This window comes from Rattus norvegicus, chromosome 3, assembly GCF_021556685.1.
Source record: "Rattus norvegicus strain SHRSP/BbbUtx chromosome 3, alternate assembly SHRSP_T2T, whole genome shotgun sequence".
Taxonomy (NCBI): Eukaryota; Metazoa; Chordata; class Mammalia; order Rodentia; family Muridae; genus Rattus; species Rattus norvegicus.
This window is the reverse complement of record NC_141536.1, coordinates 72,704,880-72,728,489: the sequence shown is the minus strand read 5'-3', so window position 1 is coordinate 72,728,489 and position 23,610 is coordinate 72,704,880. Positions and strand designations below refer to the sequence as shown.

The 23,610-nt window shown below is 37.2% G+C and overlaps 1 protein-coding gene across 2 annotated transcripts; it reads left to right on the top strand.

Annotated features, from left to right (window-relative positions):
• The first annotated feature begins 9,837 nt into the window (after positions 1–9,837).
• Or5d47 (olfactory receptor family 5 subfamily D member 47) lies at positions 9,838–12,494 on the top strand. Of its 2 annotated transcripts, XM_087653677.1 has the most exons (2): positions 9,838–9,866; positions 11,567–12,494. In XM_087653677.1, exons 1-2 carry the CDS (start codon positions 9,838–9,840, stop codon positions 12,492–12,494), a joined length of 957 nt encoding a protein of 318 aa, XP_087509803.1.
• The last annotated feature ends 11,116 nt before the right edge of the window (positions 12,495–23,610 follow it).

The window sequence follows — 23,610 nt, the reverse complement described above, 5'->3', positions numbered from 1 at the left end:
TGCTGAGGTTGTTTCTCAGGTTAAGTAGTTCTCTGGTGGCATCTTTGGGGTCACTTAAGTACACTATCATATCATCTGCAAATAGTGATATTTTGACTTTTTCCCTTCTAATTTGTATCCCTTTGACCTCCATTCGTTATCTGATTGCTCGGGCTAGGAGTTGGAGTACTGTATTGAATAAGTAGGAAAAGAGAGGGCAGCCTTGTCTAGTCCCTGATTGTAGTGGGATTGCTTCAAATTCCTCTCCATTTAGTTTGATGTTAGCTACTGGTTTGCTGTATATTGCTTTTACTATGGTTAGATATAGGCCTTGAATTCCTGATCTTTCCAGGACTTTTATCATGAAGGGGTGTTGGATGTTTCAAATTCTTTATCAGCATCTAGTGAAATGATCATTTTTCCCCCTTCGAGTTTGTTTATATAGTGGAATATGTTGATGGATTTCCATATACTAAACCAACCCGGCATCACTGGCATGAAGCATACTTGATCATGATGGATGATCATTTTGATGTGTTCTTGGATTCGTTTTGCAAGAATTTTATTGACAATTTTTGCATCAATATTTATAAGGGAAATTGGTCTGAATTCTCTTTCTTGGTTCGGTCTTTGTGTGGTTTAGGTATAAGAGTAATTGTGGCTTCATAGAAGGAATTCTGTAGTGCTCCGTCTGTTTCTATTTTGTGGAATAGTTGGACAATATTGGTATGAGGTCTTCTATGAAGGTCTGATAGAATTCTGCACTAAACCCTTCTAGTCCTGGGTTCTTTTGGGTTGGGAGACTTTTAATAATTGCTTTTATTTCTTTAGGAGTTATGGGATTGGTTAGATGGTTTATTTGTTCCTGATTTAACTTTGGTACCTAGTATCTGTCTAGAATATTGTCCAGTTCCTCCAGATTTTCCAGTTTTTTCGAATATATGCTTTTGTAGTAGGATCTGATGATTTTTTTTAATTTTCTCAGATTTTGTTGCTATGTCTCCCTTTTCATTTCCCATGTTGTTAATTTGGATTCAGTTTCTGTGCCCTCTGCTTAGGGATTATCTATCTTGTTGATTTTCTCAAAGAACCAGCTTTTGATTCATGATTTGGTGTATAGTTCTTTTTCTTTCTCCTTGGTTGATTTCATTACTGAGTTTGACTATGTTCTGCCTTCTACTCCTCTTGGGTGTATTTGCTTCTTTTTGTTCTAGAGCTTCTAGCTGTGCTGTCAAGCTGCTGCTCTCTCCTGTTTCTTTCTGCAGGGACTCAGAGATATGAGTTCTCCTTTTAGCACAGCTTTCATTGTGTCCCATAAGTTTGGGTATGTTTTATCTTCATTTTCATTAAATTCTAAACAGTGTTTAATTTCCTTCTTTATTTCTTCCTTGACCAAGTTGTCATTGAGTAGAGCATTGTTCAACTTCCACATACATGTGGGCTTTCTGTTGTTATTGAAGACCAGCCTTGTTCTGTGGTGATCTAATAGGATGCATGGGATTATTTCTATCTTCCTGTATCGGTTGAGGTCTGTTTTGTGACTTATTATATGGTCAATTTTGGAGACGGTACCATGAGATGCTGAGAAGAAGGTATATCCTTTTGTTTTAGGATGATTCCATCTATAAATGTCAGTTAAAACTATTTGGTTCATAAGTTCTGTTAGGTTCTCCACGTCTCTGTTTATTTTCTGTTTCCATGATCTGTCCATTGATGAGAATGGGGTGTTGAAATCTCCTACTATTATTGTGTGAGGTGTAATGGGAGCTTTGAGCTTTAGTAAGGTTTCTTTTATTAATGTAAAAGATATTTGGAGCATAGATATTTAGGACAGAGACTTCATCTTGGTCAATTTTTCCTTTGATGAATATGAAGTTTCCTTCCTTATCCTTTTTAATGACTTTTGGTTGAAAGTCAATGTTATTTGATATTAGGGTGCAACTCCAGCGGGTCCTCATTACTTATCCAGTCTGTTAGTTTATGTATTTTTATTGGGGAATTGAATCCATTGATGTTGAGAGATTTTAAGGAATAGTGATTGCTGCTTCCTGTTATTTTTGTTGTTAGAAGTAGAATTCCGTTTGTGTGTCTCTCTTTTGGTTTCATTTCAAGGAGATTATTTTCTTGCTTTCTGTATGGTGTAGTTTTGTCCTTGGGTTTGAGTTTTCCATCTATTATCCATTGTAGGCCTGTATATATAGAAAGATATTGCGTAAATTTTCTTTTGACATGGAATATTTTGTTTTCTCCATCTATGTTAATTGAGAGTTTTTCTGGATATAGTAGCTTGGGCTGGCATTTGTGTTCTCTTAGGGTCTGTATGACAACTGTCCAGGATCTTCTGGCTTTCATAGTCTTTTGTAAGAATCTGTTGTAATTCTTATAAGTCTGCCTTTATATGTCATTTGATCTTTTTCCTTTACTGCTTTTAATAGTCTTTCTTTGTTTTGTGCACTTGGTGTTTTAACTATTATGTGATGGGAGGAATTTCTCTTCTGCTCCAATCTATTTGGAGTTTTGTAGGCTTCTTATATGTTTATTGGTATCTCTTTCTTTAGGTTAGGGAAGTTTTCTTCTATAATTTTATTGAATATATTTACTGGCCCTTTAAGTTGGGAGTCTTCATTCTCTTCTATACCTTTTATCCTTAAGTTTGATCTTCTCATTGTGCCCTGGATTTCCTAGATGTTTTGTGGCAGGGGCTTTTTGCATTTTACATTATCTTTGATGGTTCTGTCGATGTTTTCTATGGCATCTTCTGCCCCTGAGATTCTCTCTTCTATCTCTTGTATTCTGTTGGTGATGCTTGTATCTATGACTCCTTGTCTATTCCTTAGGTTTCCTTAGGATTTCTGTCTCCAGTGTTGTCTCCCTTTGTGCTTTCTTCATTGTTTCTATTTCCCTTTTAAATCCTGGATTATTTTGTTCAATTCCTTCATCTGTTTGGTTGTGTTTTCCTGTCATTCTTTCAGGGATTTTTGTGTTTCCTTTTTAAGGCTTTTACTTATTTACTTCTGTTGTCCTACCTAAATAAGTGAGTTATTTATGTCCTTAATGTCCTCCATCATTATCGTAAAATGTAATTATAAATCTAAATCTTGCTTTTCCCAGTGTGTTTGTATATCGAGTATTTTCTTTGGTGGAAGAACTGGGCTCTGATAATGCCAATTAGTCTTGGTTTCTGTTGCTTAGTTTTCTGCACATGCCTGTAGCCATTGAATTTCCTCTGGTGTTTGCTTGTCTTGCTGTTCTCAGAGTGCCCTGACCCTCTTGGAGGCCTCTGTGTCAGCAGTCCCGTAGAACTGTTTTTCTGTTTTCTTTCAGTCTTTTCTGAGAATAGGTATTCTGATTCCAGGAATATTGGCATTGCTGGTGACAGTCTTTCAGCTCTAGTAGTGGGCAGGTATCAGAAAGGTCCTGCCCCTCTTTGCTCCTAGGTCCTTGCACCCAGGGGGCACAGTTGGCACTAGGTGATCCCCTCTTGGGTCTGGAATGTGGAGTCAGAGTGTAGTCTCCTCTGATTTCTCAAAAGTTTCCACACTTCTGAGGTTCCAGCTCTCTCTCCCACAGGATTTGGGTTCAGGGTTCTGTTTGGCTAGTTCAGTTCAGTCCTGGGCTCAGACCAGAACCACAGATACCAGTGGCTGACCATTCCTATAATCCTGTGTCCAGAGGCACTGTGCCATTTCCTCCTTCGACTAGGGATGTGGACAGATGTGTGCAGAAGTGGCAGTCTGTCCTGAAGTCTCAGGGTGTCTGCACTTCTGGTTATATGCACTTTTGTAGGTTGATATCCATATGCAGGATGCAAAGGTTAAGTCAAGGTACATGATTGTACAGTAAAAAGTAAGGTGGGTACAAAGTTTTGGAGGGAGAAGAGAAAATAAGAAGAATCAAGATGGAGACAGAGAAGGATGACCCAGATCTGGGTGGCCTTAATTGGCCATAGGTAGTTATGAGTATTTCTTAAAGGATGGATTTCTATAGGTCACTTTGTCTTATCTAGGTGGTCGGCTTATATCTTTATCAATTGGTTGTGAGTTTACTGTGTGGATGTATATTGGATTGAGACTTTAACATAAAAATCTGATTGCTAAACTATACATTATTGAGTCTTGATTTTAACAGATTGTTGGGAGTTTATATTTTAACTACCAGGTGGCTGTTGCTGGAAGTGATACGCCAGGGACCAGAGAATTCCCTGCTGGCAGAGAGACAGCCTGAAGAGGGTGGCTAACAATGGGGGCCAGGAGACTGCTAGGGTTAGAGTATAACAAGAGGTATGGTGCCACACTAGAACCAGCCACAACTGAGATGAAGGTACCCCACAGATGCCTTGTGGCCCTGCAGTGCCTGCACTAGCTCAGGATAAAAGATGCCATTTTTTATTTAATAATTACCACAACACATTGCGATCATTTCTCTAATAAGGTTTTGTTCTTCTTCTGTCCTCCATAGCTTCTGTTTCCTCCACCCATTTCTGCCTGTTCTTCCAGATAACCTGAGCTCTCAGTTAAGGGATTAAATAGAGATATCTCCTTAAGTTTTGGGTGTTCCATGATCTCTCTCTCTCTCTCTCTCTCTCTCTCTCTCTCTCTCTCTCTCTCTCTCTCTGTTATTTCTTAATGAGGGTCTGTAAAATAAACTATTAACCAAATGTACTTGTTTTCTTGGAGGTTTACTGCCTGTTTGCTGACCTAGGCCTAGTCATGAAAATATCTAGCTTGAATACAACGTAAGGTAGGTGTAGAATATTTTCATCCTATGAGAGTTGCCTACTGAATAAGCTCATATATTCTGGCTCAAACTCATCTCTGAGCTAATTCAATCTGTCCTGTCAGAAAATTGCTCTGTTAACCTCACAGTAATGTTGGCAATCTGTTCTAATTTTCTGGATGCTTCTCATTTTCTAGCTCCTTTTCTTCACCTGTGTCTAGCTCGTTTTCGCTGCAACCTGTCTCTATAAAACTGCCCTAATAAAAACTGCCTCTGAACTCCATGAACTGAAATGCCACAAACTCCACTGCATTTCACTGACTCAACTTAACTGACTGTCAAGAAATCAGAGATATACCTCGCTCTGCCCCCTAAGTGTTGGGATTAAAGTCATATACCACAATTGTTCCTGGCCCTAAATATTTTTTTTTACCTGAAACTTGTTCTGGCAAAGAACTTTAAACAAAGTGATCTGCTTGCCTATGCCACATAGATTAAAGGTGTGTGTGTGTGTCTACTCCAGCTGGATCACACAGACCTAGAAGGTCTTTGGATGTGATCGCTTGCCAGAACCGCAGCTATGTTGCTGAATTAGACTTCGTCTATAAGGGTCTACTTATGTGAACCCATCTGTTGAAGAAGGAAGCCTCTCTTATAATACCTGAATAAGGCACCAATCTGTATTGTATAGGACAATATCTTTAGGAGATATTTTAATCCATACTTTCCAGTATACTTGCTTTCCATGCTGTCTCTCAAATGCCATTTAATTATGGGGGTCTCTACCAACATTCCTTCCATCAATCCCATCTTCTCTCCCACTTCCTAATTTATTCTTTTCTTTTCATGTCCCCTTCCTCTACTTTATCTCACCTATAAAATCTATTCTATTTCACATACTCAGCGACATCCATGTATCTACATACACCCCTTCCTCAATGCCAGGCTATCCTTTCTTTGTCTGTGGATCATAGCATGTTTGTCATTTATGAAATGACTCATATGCAAATATACGTGAATATATTCATATTTATCTTTTTGACTCTGGGTTATCTAACTCAGGATGTTTGTTTTCTCCCTAGTTCCAGTCATTTGCCTGCAAATTTCATGATGCCATTTTTTTAACAGCTTAATAATACTGCATTGTGCAAATGTATCACCTTTTCTGATTTCATTCTTCTGCTTTTGAATACCTAGGTGCCTGGAGCCAAGCATGCTCTGTCTCAAGAATTTTTCTCAGGAATGCTCCTCTCACTTTATGACCTTTGTCCCCAGGAAAACCCAGTCAGACGTCTGTTCTTATCACTTTTACAGCCCCTGTCTCCAACTGTCCTTATCAGTTTTTACCTGCAATGTACAGCTTATGGCTAAAGTGAGGGTGGGGGCGGTGATGGATCAGTCTTGGGCCCGGCATGGACTTCCCATTTGTTTGTCTTTATAAGCCCCTGCACTGAAATAAAGTTTGAGAGCTTGGACATGCTCTCCTTCTTTGCACTTCCTGCCCCCATTCTTTTGCCCCCTTGTAGGTCTCTGCTGAACCCCCAACAGGCCGAGGTACCTAGTTTGTTTGTAGTTTCCAGCTTTTACAAATAGAACAGCAATGAACATGGTTGATTACATGTCCTTGTAGTAGGTAGTATACGCTATTTAAAGCATAGCTGGATCTTGAATTAGATTGCTTTTACCTTCCTGATCAACCACAACACTGACTTTCATAGTGAATGTATAAGTTTGAACTCCCACCAGCAATGGTGGAATTTTTTCCTTGCCGTACACTCATCAGCACGCGCTAACATATGTGTTATTGATTTTAGTAAGATAGAATCTCAAAGTAGTTTTGATTTTCATTTCTCTGATGGCTACAGATGTTGAATGTTCAAGTGTTTCTTAGTCATATGAGACTTCTCCTTTGGAGAAGACTCTGTTTAGATCAAACCCCATTTGAAATTCACTTACATGGGTTTTGCTATTGAGTACTTGAGTTCTTTTTATATTAGTCTTCTATGGAAAATGGACTTGGTAAGAACCCTGTTGGCTACAGCTTTCTGTGATTGACAGTGTCCATTGATATACAGAAGCTTCTCAATTTCATGAAGTCCCATTTATTAATTGTTGATATTATTTCCTGGGATATAGGTATTATGTTCAGAAAGTTGTCTCCTATATCAAAAGTGTTCAAGGTTTATCTTTAGTTTTATTCTATTAGGTTCAGTTATCAGGTTGAGAAATGTGATCAAATTAGTCTTGAATTTGGGCAAGATTATAAGCATGCATTTGGAGTCTTCTACATGTAGTTATAAAATTTAAGCAGAATCATTTGTTATAAATGCTGTCGTTTAACCATTATGTATTTCTTGCTTCATTATAAACATATCAGGTTATCATATATGTGTTTGGATTTATGTCTGAACTTTCAATTAGATTCCACTGATTGATATGCCTGTTACTGTATCAATACCATGGAGCTTTTATTATTATAGCTCTATGTTGGGGTCCAAGATTCACCCACAAACCACACAAACACTGATCTCAGAGAGAAACGTATTTTGAACACACATCCTATAACTGGTAGTCCATAGCTGTTGCTCAGTGTTTAGTGGCTGAGGGTATGGCAATGAATGTCTCTCTCTGTTAGCTTATAAAGGCTAAGACTGCCAAAACTACAATGAGTTGAGATGCACATGCAGGAAGTGCCACCAGTGGTTGACTCTAACTCAAGCCAATTTAGAACAACAATTCATATTGATCTTTAATTTGATTAGTCCTATATAAAGCATTCTGGAATTTGTTAAAACTAACAACCCTCATACATAACAAAATAGCACATGTGATCAGCCTGATCTTGCTTTAAATCAAGTTAATTTTCGGTATGTGTCAATAACTTTCAGGCATATTACAGAAACATTATGAAATAGATGGCAGGTATGGAATAAAATGGCTTCAGATACACTTGTGGAATTGGTGGTCAGACCTCAATACTCCTAACTTGAAATTAGGGATGATGATTTTTGTAACCAGACAACTCTACTGCCTGCCACAGGAACCTAACAAAACAGGATACATCATCTCTAGCTGCCAAGCTCTATCACATCTCCACGATCACTGTCACCACGAGTCACATATTCTCCTTATGCACATGAACTATATCCCCTTACCAAAAGCCACTTCCTCCTCTCTGTACTGTCTTTTTCCCTCCACCTTTTCCCAGATTAAGCCTCTCTATACTTCCTCCCCAATAACTCTCTCATGTGAGATCTGCCAGGTTGTGACTTGGTAGAATTCATCATGTAGATCAGCCGTTCTTTTTTAGGATTATTTTAGACATACTGTTTTTGTTTGTTTGGATGATTATTTTTTGTTTGTGTGTTTGCCATTTGTTTTTATTTTCCAAATGAAGCTAAGTACTGACCTTTAAATACCTGTGAAGAATTGTGTTAGGATTTTGACTGGGATTGAGCTGATTCTGTAAATTGTATTTGGTAAGTGAAAATGCACAAACATGGACTAGCTGAATAACTTAATCATTAGTAATCAAGGATTCAATGAAACAAAAGATAGTTTGATACATCTGAAAAACAACGATGGTAAGCATTGACTTTGGAATACTATGATAATCCTAAAATGGGAATTTATCTCAATAAGGCCAGTATTAGTGGCAGAATGATAATAGATGAATAGCTATTTAATTACGGCTTCAGGAATTATAATTTAAACTCAAAATACACCTCGAGATACACAGTTGGCTCTCTGGTTAAGAGCACTTCCTAGAACCCACATAGTGGCTAACAGTCATCTGTTACTACTTAACCAGATTATATGACACCCTTTCCTGGTTCTTTTGCTATTGTAGACTGACCAAGCCAGCTCAGTCATTCTCCAGGGCAGGAGTTAGGATTAAAAAGAAAATGACAATTAGACAACATTTAACATGATTCCAGCCAGTACTGAGGCTGAAGCAGATTTTCTATTTTCCAATATGCTTTTATACCACTTTAATTACATGCAGAATAATAAGATCAGTTTTAAGTCAAGTAACAAGTAAGACAAAAAACAAAATCCTGTAAACACATTTCTAGGGGCTAGCCAGGATGACCAAGACAAAAGGACTGCCACATACACCTCAGTTGAGCCCCCACTCTCAGCTTTGCATTAACTCAAATGTAAGTGTTCTTAATCTGGGCCTATTTTCTGAGTCCTGGCCCAAAGTCAGATTCCTGCCTTGAACTTATTTCTTTTGGCTTGATAATGTCGAATTCTAGCCCAAGTGTCTAACCCAAGCCCAAGCAAGTACCCCCAAAATGCTCTCTACAGTAGACATATAATGCATAGACAAAAATGGAGGTAAAACACATATGAACATAAAACAAATATAGATAGTCAAAAATAAAAAGAAAAGTTTATCTAAGTAGAATGAAAGAATTTTTTAAAATCACACTACAAATGGTGATATAAATGCTAAACCAAAGAATTAAAGTTTTAGCATGTTCATCTCCCCAAAATGTTAAATGTAATTGAGGCAACAAATGTCACAATCCCTGATTTACAAAAGTTACATCAAAAGAAGTGGTTAATTTCCACTGTCTATTTCAAGATCTCAAGAGAATGGGACTAGATTGTCCCAAAGGTTTCTGCATTCCCAAGGCTGTAACTATTCATATAAGGTAAGTGTCGCTTGCAGACAAAAAGACATCCTACACATTTTACAATAAGATTTCAGATTCAAAAGAAAAGTACCCCCTCCAATCAGCAAGGCACTTTTGAAGAGAAGATCCCAGCCCTTTTTTCTGCCCAGGTTTGGTATAATTTGTTTCTGCTGAACTTTTGTGAGGGACTCAGCCAGGCTTCTCAGCACTCTTGTAAAGAGGGCCAGGTGGGATATGAGGATAATACAGAACGGGAAACCTGAAAAATATTTGTCTAGCTTCTGTAAGTGGGTAGAATCACAGAGAAAATAAAACATATAATTATTTTTTAGAAATCATGAGAGGAAAAGCTGATTTTAAAAGAAAGTGAGTGAGGGTAGTAAAACCCATATTATTTGAAAGTGGAGAGGAACACTGGACAGAGAGTGGTACAATCAGAACAGATTTGGTGATGAGATGAAGACAGAAGGAAATTTTCGTAAAAAAAAGGTGTTTGCTTATGTTAACTAAACAAATTGATGTCAAACTGTCTACACTAGACAAAAATATCAAAAGTACCAATTTTCCATTACAATTATGAATTAAGTGTCAGTTTCCACTAGAATTGTGAGTTTTGGGAACCAAGAAATAAGAAAAGAGTATAAGAAAGAGTAATATCATTTTACAGCAATGTAATAACTACTATTCTCCTGAAGCCACTGCATTCTCTACAATGCAGGCTTATGTGACTTGAAATACTGTGTAAAATGAATCACACTGTGAATGAATGCATTATGACAACTAGAATCCCTACCTTAATAATAGGGTGCCTTAAGTCAAATTCATTAGTATAAGAACAGAAAGGACAAAGGTATGACTTACTTCTACATATATTTTCACCTCTTTGTCAATGGATTATCTAAAATTATCTCATGCTCTGTGTAGTCATAGGAATATTATGAGAAAGCAAAGAGGTAGATATTCTTGTACAGGGCTGAATCTGAGGGCTGAATCTAACCTCCAAGGAAATAATATAATGAAGAAATTTTGTGTTATTTTTGTTACCAACCTATTTTATAAAAAATAAAACCCTGTATAAAGCAATGTTAGTGTTTGTTTTTCATTTTTTTCCTCAGATAATTGAGGGACAGAATGACTATATTAACTATTTTGAAGGGAAACTAGAAAGACGGAAAAAAGTGTGAAAAGACAAGCAAACAGAGAGACTGACTTAGAAATGCAATATTTTTGTCAGGCTTCATGAGAGCTTATTCTTAGAAGAGACTAACCCCTTGCCTTCCATTTTCTTGTGCTTGTTCTTAGCAATAGTGTAAATGTATAAGCATATCTATTTACTGTTATAAATGCTCTGATTTCCCCAAGAGTAGTTTCTAACACTCATCAAGAAGATCATTAAACAGGAAGTATGTCATTTTAAGGACCTATAACATGAATTGTTAGGATGTATGGAAGTGTATATGTGGCTAACTATGTAATGAACTGAGATGTAGATATAAATATGTAGGTGGTCCCTATATGTATGCTATTGATAAAGTCAAATTTTTCTGCCTTAAATCTTATCAATTACTATAAAGAAGTAAAATACTACTAAAAAGAAGAAAAATGTCTGCTCTACTTTTATTATTTGATGTACAATTATTAATAATTAGATCTATCTGAAGTTAAGAGCATATTAACAAAAAATGATAAGCATTCATCTAATCTTAAATTGTACTAAGTAACAGAGTAAAGAATAAAGTGCCATAAGATATAACAAGAGAAGCACAACACAACTGTTAAGACTATGTAAAGATATGACAGAAATATAGCTCATAAATTTAGAGTTTGTAGTACTGAATACCAATTTAAGATAATCAGTGACTACACTGGCATAACCCCTATCATTCGGAACTTAGAGAATTATAAGAGAAACTCTAATTAACTTAAAGTAAGTGTAAAACAATCTTATTATTGTATAATCAGAAATAAAAGGCAAGGATTTACATTTTAATCCAATGTATTTTAAAAAGAAATTAAACTTTGGTGATTTTATTAGTTTATGCCAAGATCCTTCTTAAAAATTGCCTAAGGAATACGTACACAGATTATGTATGCTTTACTTTTCCTATAGGCTTCATAGGCAAAAATGCGTTTTCTAATTAACCTATTTCTATTTTTTTTTCTCATTTTCAGGGGTAATCTTCAAACTCTAACAGGCACACAATGTTGCTGTCTGGGAGAAACAATAGTGAGATGATATTCACCCTCTTGGGCTTCTCAGATTACCCTGAATTGAAAGTCCCTCTCTTTTTAGTATTTCTCATCATCTACAGCATCACTGTGGTTGGGAATATTGGCATGATCCTTGTGATCAGAATTAATCCCAAACTGCACACCCCCATGTACTTCTTTCTCAGCCACCTCTCCTTTGTGGATTTCTGCTATTCTTCTATCATTACTCCCAAGATGCTCGTGAATCTTGTTGCAAAGGACAGAACCATTTCATTTAGAGAATGCATAGTACAATATTTTTTATTTTGTATCTTTGTAGTAACTGAAGCCTTTTTATTAGTGGTTATGGCCTATGACCGATTTGTGGCTATCTGCAACCCTCTGCTTTACACAGTAGTCATGTCCCAGAAACTCTGCTTCACACTGGTGATGGGATCCTATACATGGGGGTTCACATGTTCCTTGACACTGACATGTTCTACTGTGCAATTATCTTTTCATACTGTCAATATAATAGATCACTTCTTCTGTGAATTCTCTTCACTGCTAGCCCTTTCTTCCTCTGATACTCGCATCAGTCAATTACTGCTATTTGTTTTCGCTACATTTAATGCTGTCAGCACATTACTCATTCTGCTGTCTTACCTGTTCATTGTTGTCACTGTCCTTAAGACGCATTCAGCCAGTGGGCTTCGCAAGGCTTTCTCCACCTGTGCATCCCACCTAGCAGCCATCACTATCTTCCATGGTACAATTTTATTCCTTTTTTGTGTGCCCAACTCTCAGAATTCTAGGCTCACAGTCAAGGTGGGCTCTGTATTTTACACAGTGGTGATCCCCATGCTTAACCCCCTAATCTATACTTTGAGAAATAAGGATGTCCTAGACACAATTAGAAAAATAATGACTATGGTCTCATGTGTTAAGAATGATAGACACAATTAAAATTGTCAGAAATTTGGAGTTAAGTAATTTCTCATTGTACATTATAGTATTTTGAGGTCTTTCATGAATGCTTATCTATGTCTTCATCTATGATATTAAACATACTTTTGCAATTTGTAGAGTTAATATTATGCATGGATAAATTTTGGGTTTTATTTAGACATTCAAAACAGTTCTTTTTAGCTTCTAAAAAGAACAATGATTTCTTTTATTTTAGCATTTCATCCCGAATTGGCTCATATAGTTTGAAATACAATATTTAGACTATTTGTTCTTATAACTATCATCTGAAAATATTGTGTCATCAAAAACCATTGTTTTGCCTTCTACTCCTATCAAATATTCAGGAGAAAGAAACATCTGTTGAAATACTAGAAGGTTTTCATGCTCATATGAAATAGAAATTATTGCGAATATGAGAACTAGTGCTTACCTTCTATGATGCAGAAACCCAATAATATAGCAAGGATAAATTTGATTATTGAATGCTACAGAAAATAACTTCTGTAAAGATTTTGGAAGAGAGGAATATTGTAATTGATTAAAGGATGATAGGAGAAAACTTTCACAAAAAGTATATAACTATAAATTTCTTTGTAAAATGAATATATACATATTTTATATATAAATTCTACTATAAAATCGATTTCACTCAAGAGAAAAACAAATACATAATTAGGCATATAAGAAAATTGATACTGTAAGGCTCAGAGTGAGTCTTAACTACCGGGAGATCCCCCAAGATACAAGACTGGAGTTCGATGCAAACACAAGACGTTTATTTTCAGGTGTGTAGGTGTCGACCTTCAATCAGCCCCTAGTGGAGAGTGACTGGAAGGCGACCCGGAATGGCTGTAAATAAGCAGTTTTTATACTTTTTACGGGTACAGGTTGCATTTGCAAGCAATTGGCTAAGCATATTGACCTTTGAATCTATTGGCTGGCAAGCATATGACATGCATTCGAACTATATCTGGGCCCAGTATATGTGACTATGTCAGTACATTCTTCAGATTTTTCGAGAATGTTCCTGCTCCTCCAGAGAACTGTGGGTGGAGAATGGAACTTGGCCTGGCCTTTACCTGAGGCCCAAAGCTGGTACTTGGCATTATCATGACCCGAGGCAGTGGGTATAAAGCTGGCAAAAGCCCTTAGGGTCCTTCACAGGAACTGCATAATCTACTTACTTTCTACCAGGCCAAACATCTTAGTAGCTTTTACACTTCAGTAAGAACTAGGGTCCTTCAATATCATATCAGTAATCTTTAAAACATTTTGAGAGAGCAAATATGATTTTATTGACGTGTAATTACATATCTGTGTGCATTTGCTTGGCAAACAACACACATACTCCTTCCATGGCTCCCAACTTCCCTCCATATCCAAGCATACACCCAACAAACTATATTCTACAGCAGACATACTTGCACGTGTATGTTTATTGATACACTGCTCTCAACAGTAAGAATAAGAATCAGCATAGATGTCCACAGACAGATGATACATATATGTCAAATGAAAAATATCCATAGGAGGGGATATGGAGGCAAACTTTAGAGCAGCAAATAAAGGAATGGCCATTTAGAGCCTGCCCCACATGTGGCCCATATATATACAGTAGTCACCAAAACTAGATAAGATTGAAGAACCTAAAAAGTGTATGCTGAAAGGGACCAGATATAGATCTCTCCTGAGAGACACATCCAAAGCATGTCCAATACAGAGGTCAATCCTAGCAGCAAACCACTGAACTGAGAACAGGACCCCCCTTGGGGGAATTAGAGGCAGGTTTGAAAGAGTTGAAGGGGCTTGCAACCCTATAAGAACAACAATGCCAACCAATCAGAGCTTCCAGGGACTAAACCACTACCAAAAGACTGTACATGGAATGACCCAGGACTCCAACTGCAAATGTAGCAGAGAATAGCCTTGTTGGGAGACAAGTGGAAGGGGAAGCCCTTATTCCTGCCAAGGTTGGACCCCTAATGTAGGGGAACATCGGGGGTGGCAGTAAGTGGATGGATGGGTGGGAAAACCCGTATGGGGGATGGGGAGGGGATGGGAGCTTATGGACAGGAAATGAGGAAAGGGAATAACATTTGAAATATAAATAAAACTATATCTAATAAAACAAACTGAAAAAAGAATAAAATGTCATTCAATGTAAAGAATATAGTTATATTCTTAATAAGAAATTGAATAAAACTGATTTTTATATTTTATATTAACAAGTCTGAAATACAAACATTAAATGTAATGCCTCATATTTAAGTCCTGGATTTAAATATTTGTAATTTGAATATATATTTGTTTGTTTTTCATGAATGTATAAAGGGATGACATGATAGGATAAAACAATCTTAAGTAGGCAGGGCCAGAATTAAATGAGTGAAATTGAATACATACTACATAGAAGTAGAAGGAGGGTTTCTATAGAGAAGAAGGGAACAAGTATGTGTAATCATTGTACATAAAAGAAGGTGTAAGGAATGATATCAGTAAAGAAAATATATTTATGAATAAATAATATAACAAAAACTACTCATGGTATGATTGCTAAACACACTAATATAAAACATGGACATAGCCAATGATATTGTCTCAGTAGAGAAGAGACAGCAAGCAGACAGGAGAATTAATTTAATGTACATTTTGAAATAAATCCAAGAGTTTTATAAAAAGAAAAGAAGGTTAGGTTCCCAATACATATGATACACATATTTAATAATTTAATTTAATTAATTTTGTAATGTAGAAGGCAGAAAGAAATTGGTAGAAATTTTTAATTATCATAATTTTTTAAAGTTGCATCTCTACAGATGCTCTTTCATTTCACTGTTGAGGGACTCTACACTTCAAGAGGCATACATAGCGTAATAATGTTTCTATTGTCAACTAAATTAAATTGGAGAATACTCTATGCCCATCAGCAATATTATGCCTGAATTTAGCATATTATTTGACAAACTAAGCTAAGCATCCTATATGATTATCTGATATTAAATGAATATATAATTTGAATTGTCAAAAAAGTCAGGTATCATGGCAAAAACACAAAGAATCCTCATGCTTTAGGCTTTGGGCATTTGCTCTTGATCATTGTTGTGGTTGACATAGAAGATATAAGTAAATAATGAAAATCTGTGTGTTTAAGAAGTAAGAAAAATATATCAAGATACAATGTATAAAATGACACTGATAATTTCTTCAGTATTAATAAAAGTCTCAAATTAATTTTAGGCAATTAGTATTATACACTACTGAGAATCAGAAACATAACATGAGTAGAACAATACTAATACAGTTTTTGAACACTTTGGTGCATCTGAAAACACGCAGGCAGCTTTGAATACACATAATAGAAGTCAATCTTGTATACTTAGGAAAATACCAAATATGGGTGGATATCATAAAGTATGTCTGTGCCATGGTCTCCCTCAATACACTTTTTGTCTAGTCTCCCAAATCTTCAGCAGCTATCATCTGTCTGTTGTCATAAATTTACCAACCAACTGCCTCTTTTAACAAATGTCACATATTTTCATGCTATCTTAGGAATAAATGCTGACCTCATTCAGATCGATAAATTTATATCACAAGAGTTCCTATTTTTAGTTTATTAATGGGGTTTAAGAAGGACTCCTGGAATTGAACCTATCCCACAATTCTCTGTACCCAAATCCCAGGGAGGGAAGAGAGCTGAAATCCCAAAGTGCAAACAATCCTGAGACCTCAGGACAGACAGCCACTTCTGCTCACTTCTGCCCACTTCTTCCCACATTCCCAGCCCAAGAGGAATCTGCAAAGTGCCTCTGGATACTGGAAGATAGGAGCAGTCAGGAGCAGGAACCTACTGGTTTCTGGCTGCACCATGAACTGAAGTGAACTGAACTGGTCACAGCTCCCTGCACCCAAATCCCATCTGGGAGAAAGCTGGACCCTCAGAAATACAGATACTCCTGAGTACTTAGAGACAACAAAAACTTTCTGCCCACATTCCTAACCCAAGAGGAAATTGTCTAGCGCCATCTGTGCCCCTGGGCACAGGGACCTAGAAGCAGTCAGGGGCAGGATCCTTCAGGTTTCTGCCTGCTCTAGGAGCTTAAAGCCAGTCGCCAGGAGTGCCTACACACCCAAAAGCAGAGGTTCCTGTTCCCAGATCTAGCTGAAAGGAAACAGGTCTACAGCAATGCTGTCACACAGGCCTACAGGAGGGCCATGCCACTTTCAGAGTCAGCAAGGCAAGTCAACAACAGACACAGACTGATGGCAAGAGGCAAGCATAGGAAACTAAGCAATACAAACCAAGACTCCTTGGAATCATCAGAGCCTATTTTCCACACCAAAGCAAATACTGGATATCAAAACACACTGGAAAAGAAAGATTTGGATTTAAAATAACATTTTATGATGATGATGGAGGACATAAATAAATCCCTTAAAGAATTCAAAAAATACAAACCCTTAAAGAGGAAACACAAAAATCCCAGAAAGAATTCCTTAAAGAATTAAATGAAAACACAATCAAATAGGTGAAGGAAAAGGACAAAACCATCCAGGATTTTTAAATGGAAAAACAAAGAATAAAGGAAGCACAAAGAGAGACAGCCCTGGAGACAGAAAACCTAGGGAAGAAATCAGGAGTCATAGAGGTAAGCATCACAAACAGAATAAAAGAGATAGAATAGAGAATCTCAGGGGCAGAAGTTACCACTGAAAACATCTACACAACTATCAAAGATAATGTAAAATGCAAAAAGCTCCTACTGCGAAACATCCAGGAAATCCAGGACACAAGGAGAAGATCAAACCTAAGGATAATGGATATAGAAGAGAGTGAGAACTCAAAACTTAAAGGGCCAGTAAATATCTTCAACAAAATTATAGAAGAAAATTTCCCTAACCTAAAGAAAGAAATGTCCATAAACATATAAGAGGCCTATAGAACTCCAAATAAGTGGGACCAGAAAACAAATTCCTCCAGTGACATAAAATGCAGAACACCAAATGCACAAAACAAAGAAAGAATTTTTAAAAGCAGTAAGGGAAAAAGACCAAGTAACATGTAATGCCATACCTATCAGAATTACACTAGACTTCACACCTGAAACTATGAAAACCAGAAGATGCTGGGCAGATGTCATATAGACCCTAGGAGAACACAAATACCAGCCCAGGCTACTATGTCCAGCAAAACTCTCAATTAATAGAGATGAAGAAACCAAGATATTCCATGACAAAATCAAATTTACACAATATATTTCTCCAAATCCAGATGGAAAACTGCAAGACAAGGAGGAAAATTACACTCTAGAAAAATCAAGAAAGTAATCTCCTTGCAACGACACCAAAAGAAAAAAGGCACACAAACAGAATTCGAACTCTAACAACAAAAATAACAGTAAGCAACAATAACTGTTCCTTAAGATCTTTTAACATATATGGACTCAATTCCCCCAATAAAAAGACATAGACTAACAAACTGGATATGTAAAGAGGACCCAGCATTTACTTTCCAAGGAAATGGTCCAAAGAAATAAGCTGGAGTAGCCATTCTAATATTGGATAAAATCGACTTTCAACCAAAAAATATCAAAAAAGATAAAGAAGGAAACTTCGAATTCATCAAAGGAAAAATCAACCAAGATGAACTCTCAATCCTAAATATCTATGCTCCAAATAAAAGATCACCTACATTCATAAAAGAAACCTTACTAAAGTTCAAACAAACATTGTATCTCACACAATAGTAGTAGGAGATTTCAACACACCACTCTCTTTAAAGGACAGATCATGGAAACAGAAATTAAAAAGAGAAACAAAGAAACTTACAGAAGTTATGAACCAAATGGATTTAACATATATATATATATATATATATATATATATATAGAACATTTCATCTTAAAAGAAAAGAATATACTTTCTTCTCACACCTCACTGTACCATCTCCAAACCTGACCATATAATCAGTCACAAAACGGGCCTCCACAGATACAAGAATATAGAAATAATTCCATGCCTCTTAACGTTCACCACAGAATAAGCCTGGTCTTTAATAACAACAAAAAACAACAGAAAGCCCACGTATACATGGAAGTTGAACAATGCTCTGCTCAATGAAAACATGGCCAAAGAAGAAATGAGGAAAGAAATTAAAGACTTTTTAGAATTTAATGAAAATGAAGGCACAACATACCCAAACTTATGGGACATAATGAAAGCAATGCTAAGAGGAAAACTCATAGCTCTGAGTGCCTCCAAAAAGAAAGAGGAGAAACAATACATTAGCAGCTTGACAGCATACCTAAAAGCTTTAGAACAAAAAGAAGCAAATATACCCAAGAGAAGTAGAAGGCAGGAAATAATCAAGTTCAAGGCTGAAATCAACAAAGTAGAAATGAAAAGGACTACACAAAGAATCAACAAAACTGGGAGCTGGTTCTTTGAGAAAATCAATAACATAGATAACCCCTTAGCCAGACTAACCAGAGGGCACATAAGGTATGTCCAAATTAATAAAATCAGAAATGTAAGGGAGACATAACAACAGAATCTGAGAAAATTAAAGAAATCATCAGATCCTACTACAAAAGCCCAAATTCAACAAAACTGGAAAATCTGGAGAAAATGGACAATTTTCTAGTCAAATGAGAGATACCACGTTAAATCAGGATCAGATAAACCATCTAAACAACCCCATAACACCTAAAGAAGTTAAAGCAGTTACTCAATGTCTCCCAACCAAAAAGAGCTCAGGACCAGATAGGTTTAGTACTGAATTTTATCAGAACTTTTACCTTTACTATCCAAACTATTCCATAAAATAGAAAAAGATGAAGCACTATCCAATTTCTTCTCTGAAGTAACAATTATGCTTATAACTAAACCACAAAAGGACCCAATAAAAAAAGAGAATTTTAGACCAATTTTTCTTTTTTTTTTTTTATTAACTTGCGTATTTATTATATACATTTCGAGTGTTATTCCCTTTCCTGGTTTCCGGGCAAACATACCCCTCCCCCCTCCCCTTCCTTACGGGTGTTCCCCTCCCAACCCTCCCCCCACTGCCGCCCTCCCCCCACCAGTCTAGTTCACTGGGGGTTCAGTCTTAGCAGGACCCAGGGCTTCCCCTTCCACTGGTGCTCTTACTAGGATATTCATTGCTACCTATGAGGTCAGAGTCCAGGGTCAGTCCATGTATAGTCTTTAGTTAGTGGCTTAGTCCCTGGAAGCTCTGGTTGCTTGGCATTGTTGTACATATGGGGTCTCCAGCCCCTTCAAGCTCTCCCAGTTCTTTCTCTGATTCCTTCAACGGGGGTTCTATTCTCAGTTCAGTGGTTTGCTGCTGGTATTCGCCTCTGTATTTGCTGTATTCTGGCTGTGTCTCTCAGGAGCGATCTACATCCTGCTCCTGTCAGTCTGCACTTCTTTGCTTCATCCATCTTGTCTAATTGGGTGGCTGTATATGTATGGGCCACATGTGGGGCAGGCTCTGAATGGGTGTTCCTTCAGTCTCTGTTTTAATCTTTGCCTCTCTATTCCCTGCCAAGGGTATTCTTGTTCCCCTTTTAAAGAAGGAGTGAAGCACTCACATTTTGATCATCCGTCTTGAGTTTCCTTTGTTCTAGGGAACTAGGGTAATTCAAGCATTTGGGCTAATAGCCACTTATCAATGAGTGCATACCATGTATGTCTTTCTGTGATTGGGTTAGCTCACTCAGGATGATGTTTTCCAGTTCCAACTATTTGCCTACCAATTTCATAAACTCGTTGTTTTTGATAGCTGAGTAATATTCCATTGTGTAGATGTACCACATTTTCTGTATCCATTCCTCTGTTGAAGGGCATCTGGGTTCTTTCCAGCTTCTGGCTATTATAAATAAGGCTGCAATGAACATAGTGGAGCACGTGTCTTTTTTATATGTTGGGGCATCTTTTGGGTATATGCCCAAGAGAGGTATAGCTGGATCCTCAGGCAGTTCAATGTCCAATTTTCTGAGGATCCTCCAGACTGATTTCCAGAATGGTTGTACCAGTTTGCAATCCCACCAACAATGGAGGAGTGTTCCTCTTTCTCCACATCCTCGCCAGCATCTGCTGTCCCCTGAGTTTTTGATCTTAGCCATTCTCACTGGTGTGAGGTGAAATCTCAGGGTTGTTTTGATTTGCATTTCCCTTATGACTAAAGATGCTGAACATTTCTTTAGGTGTTTCTCAGACATTCGGCATTCCTCAGCTGTGAATTCTTTGTTTAGCTCTGAGCCCCATTTTTTAATAGGGTTATTTGTTTCCCTGCGGTCTAACTTCTTGAGTTCCTTGTATATTTTGGATATAAGGCCTCTATCTGTTGTAGGATTGGTAAAGATCTTTTCCCAATCTGTTGGTTGCCGTTTTGTCCTAACCACAGTGTCCTTTGCCTTACAGAAGCTTTGCAGTTTTATGAGATCCCATTTGTCGATTCTTGATCTTAGACCATAAGCCATTGGTGTTTTGTTCAGGAAATTTTTTCCAGTGCCCATGTGTTCCAGATGCTTCCCTAGTTTTTCTTCTATTAGTTTGAGTGTGTCTGGTTTGATGTGGAGGTCCTTGATCCACTTGGACCTAAGCTTTGTACAGGGTGATAAGCATGGGTCGATCTGCATTCTTCTACATGTTGACCTCCAGTTGAACCAGCACCATTTGCTGAAAATGCTATCTTTTTTCCATTGGATTGTTTTGGCTCCTTTGTCAAAAATCAAGTGACCATAGGTGTGTGGGTTCATTTCTGGGTCTTCAATTCTATTCCATTGCTCTATCTGTCTGTCTCTGTACGAATACTATGCAGTTTTTATCACTCTTGCTCTGTAATACTGCTTGAGTTCAGGGATAGTGATTCCCCCTGAAGTCCTTTTATTGTTGAGGATAGCTTTAGCTATCCTGGGATTTTTGTTATTCCAGATGGATTTGCAAATTGTTCTGTCTAACTCTTTGAAGAATTGGATTGGTATTTTGATGGGGATTGCATTGAATCTGTAGATCGCTTTTGGTAAAATGGCCATTTTTACTATATTAATCCTGCCAATCCATGAGCATGGGAGATCTTTCCATCTTCTGAGGTCTTCTTCAATTTCCTTCTTCAGTGTCTTGAAGTTCTTATTGTACAGATCTTTTACTTGCTTTGTTAAAGTCACACCGAGGTACTTTATATTATTTGGGTCTATTATGAAGGGTGTCGTTTCCCTAATTTCTTTCTCGGCTTGTTTCTCTTTTGGATAGAGGAAGGCAACTGATTTATTTGAGTTAATTTTATACCCAGCCACTTTGCTGAAGTTGTTTATCAGCCTTAGTAGTTCTCTGGTGGAACTTTTGGGATCACTTAAATATACTATCATATCATCTGCAAATAGTGATATTTTGACTTCTTCTTTTCCGATCTGTATCCCCTTGACCTCCTTTTGTTGTCTGATTGCTCTGGCTAGAACTTCAAGAACTATATTGAATAAGTAGGGAGAGAGTGGGCAGCCTTGTCTAGTCCCTGATTTTAGTGGGATTGCTTCAAGTTTCTCTCCACTTAGTTTAATGTTAGCAACTGGTTTGCTGTATATGGCTTTTACTATGTTTAGGTATGGGCCTTGAATTCCTATTCTTTCCAGGACTTTTATCATGAAGGGGTGTTGAATTTTGTCAAATGCTTTCTCAGCGTCTAATGAAATGATCATGTGGTTTTGTTCTTTCAGTTTGTTCATATAATGGATCACGTTGATGGTTTTCCATATATTAAACCATCCCTGCATGCCTGGGATGAAGCCTACTTGGTCATGGTGGATGACTGTTTTGATGTGCTCTTGGATTCGGTTTGCCAGAATTTTATTGAGTATTTTTGCGTCGATATTCATAAGCGAAATTGGTCTGAAGTTCTCTTTCTTTGTTGGGTCTTTGTGTGGTTTAGGTATAAGAGTAATTGTGGCTTCGTAGAAGGTATTCGGTAGTGATCCATCTGTTTCAATTTTGTGGAATAGTTTGGATAATATTGTTATGAGGTCTTCTATGAAGGTTTGATAGAATTCTGCACTAAACCCGTCTGGACCTGGGCTCTTTTTGGTTGGGAGACCTTTAATGACTGCTTCTATTTCCTTAGGAGTTATGGGGTTGTTTAACTGGTTTATCTGTTCCTGACTTAACTTTGGTACCTGGTATCTGTCTAGGAAATTGTCCATTTCCTTAAGATTTTCAAGTTTTGTTGAATATAGGTTTTGATAGTAAGATCTGATGATTTTTTGAATTTCCTCTGAATCTGTTGTTATGTCTCCCTTTTCATTTCTGATTTTTTTAATTTGGACGCACTCCCTGTGTCCTCTCGTTAGTCTGGCTAAGGGTTTATCTATCTTGTTGATTTTCTCAAAGAACCAACTTTTGGTTCTGTTGGTTCTTTCTCTGGTCCTTTTTGTTTCTACTTGGTTGATTTCTGCTCTGAGTTTGATTATTTCCTGCCTTCTACTCCTCCTGGGTGTATTTGCTTCTTTTTGTTCTAGAGCTTTTAGGTGTGCTGTCAAGCTGCTGACATATGCTCTTTCCTGTTTCTTTCTGCAGGCACTCAGCGCTATGAGTTTTCCTCTTAGCACAGCTTTCATCGTGTCCCATAAGTTTGGGTATGTTGTATCTTCATTTTCATTAAATTCTAAAAAGTTTTTATTTTCTTTCTTTATTTCTTCCTTGACCAGGTTATCATTGAGTAGAGCACTGTTCAATTTCCAAGTATATGTGGGCATTCCTCCTTGATTGTTATTGAAGACCAGTTTTAGGCCGTGGTGGTCCGATAGTACGCATGGGATTATTTCTATCTTTCTGTACCTGTTGAGGCCCATTTTTTGACCAATTATATGGTCAATTTTGGAGAAAGTACCATGAGGAGCTGAGAAGAAGGTATATCCTTTTGCTTTAGGATAGAATGTTCTATAAATATCCGTTAAGTCCATTTGGCTCATGACTTCTCTTAGTCTGTCTACATCTCTGTTTAATTTCTGTTTCCATGATCTGTCCATTGATGAGAGTGGGGTGTTGAAATCTCCCACTATTATTGTGTGAGGTGCAATGTGTGTTTTGAGCTTTAGTAAGGTTTCTTTTACATATGTAG

Excerpts from the sequence above, each read along its gene's own strand:
- Or5d47 (XM_087653677.1), top strand. The coding sequence starts at position 9,838 with ATGTTAACTAAACAAATTGATGTCAAACT. Across the intron at positions 9,867-11,566 it reads AAACAAATTGATGTCAAACT|TGAGATGATATTCACCCTCT; the intron begins GTCTACACTAGA and ends GAGAAACAATAG.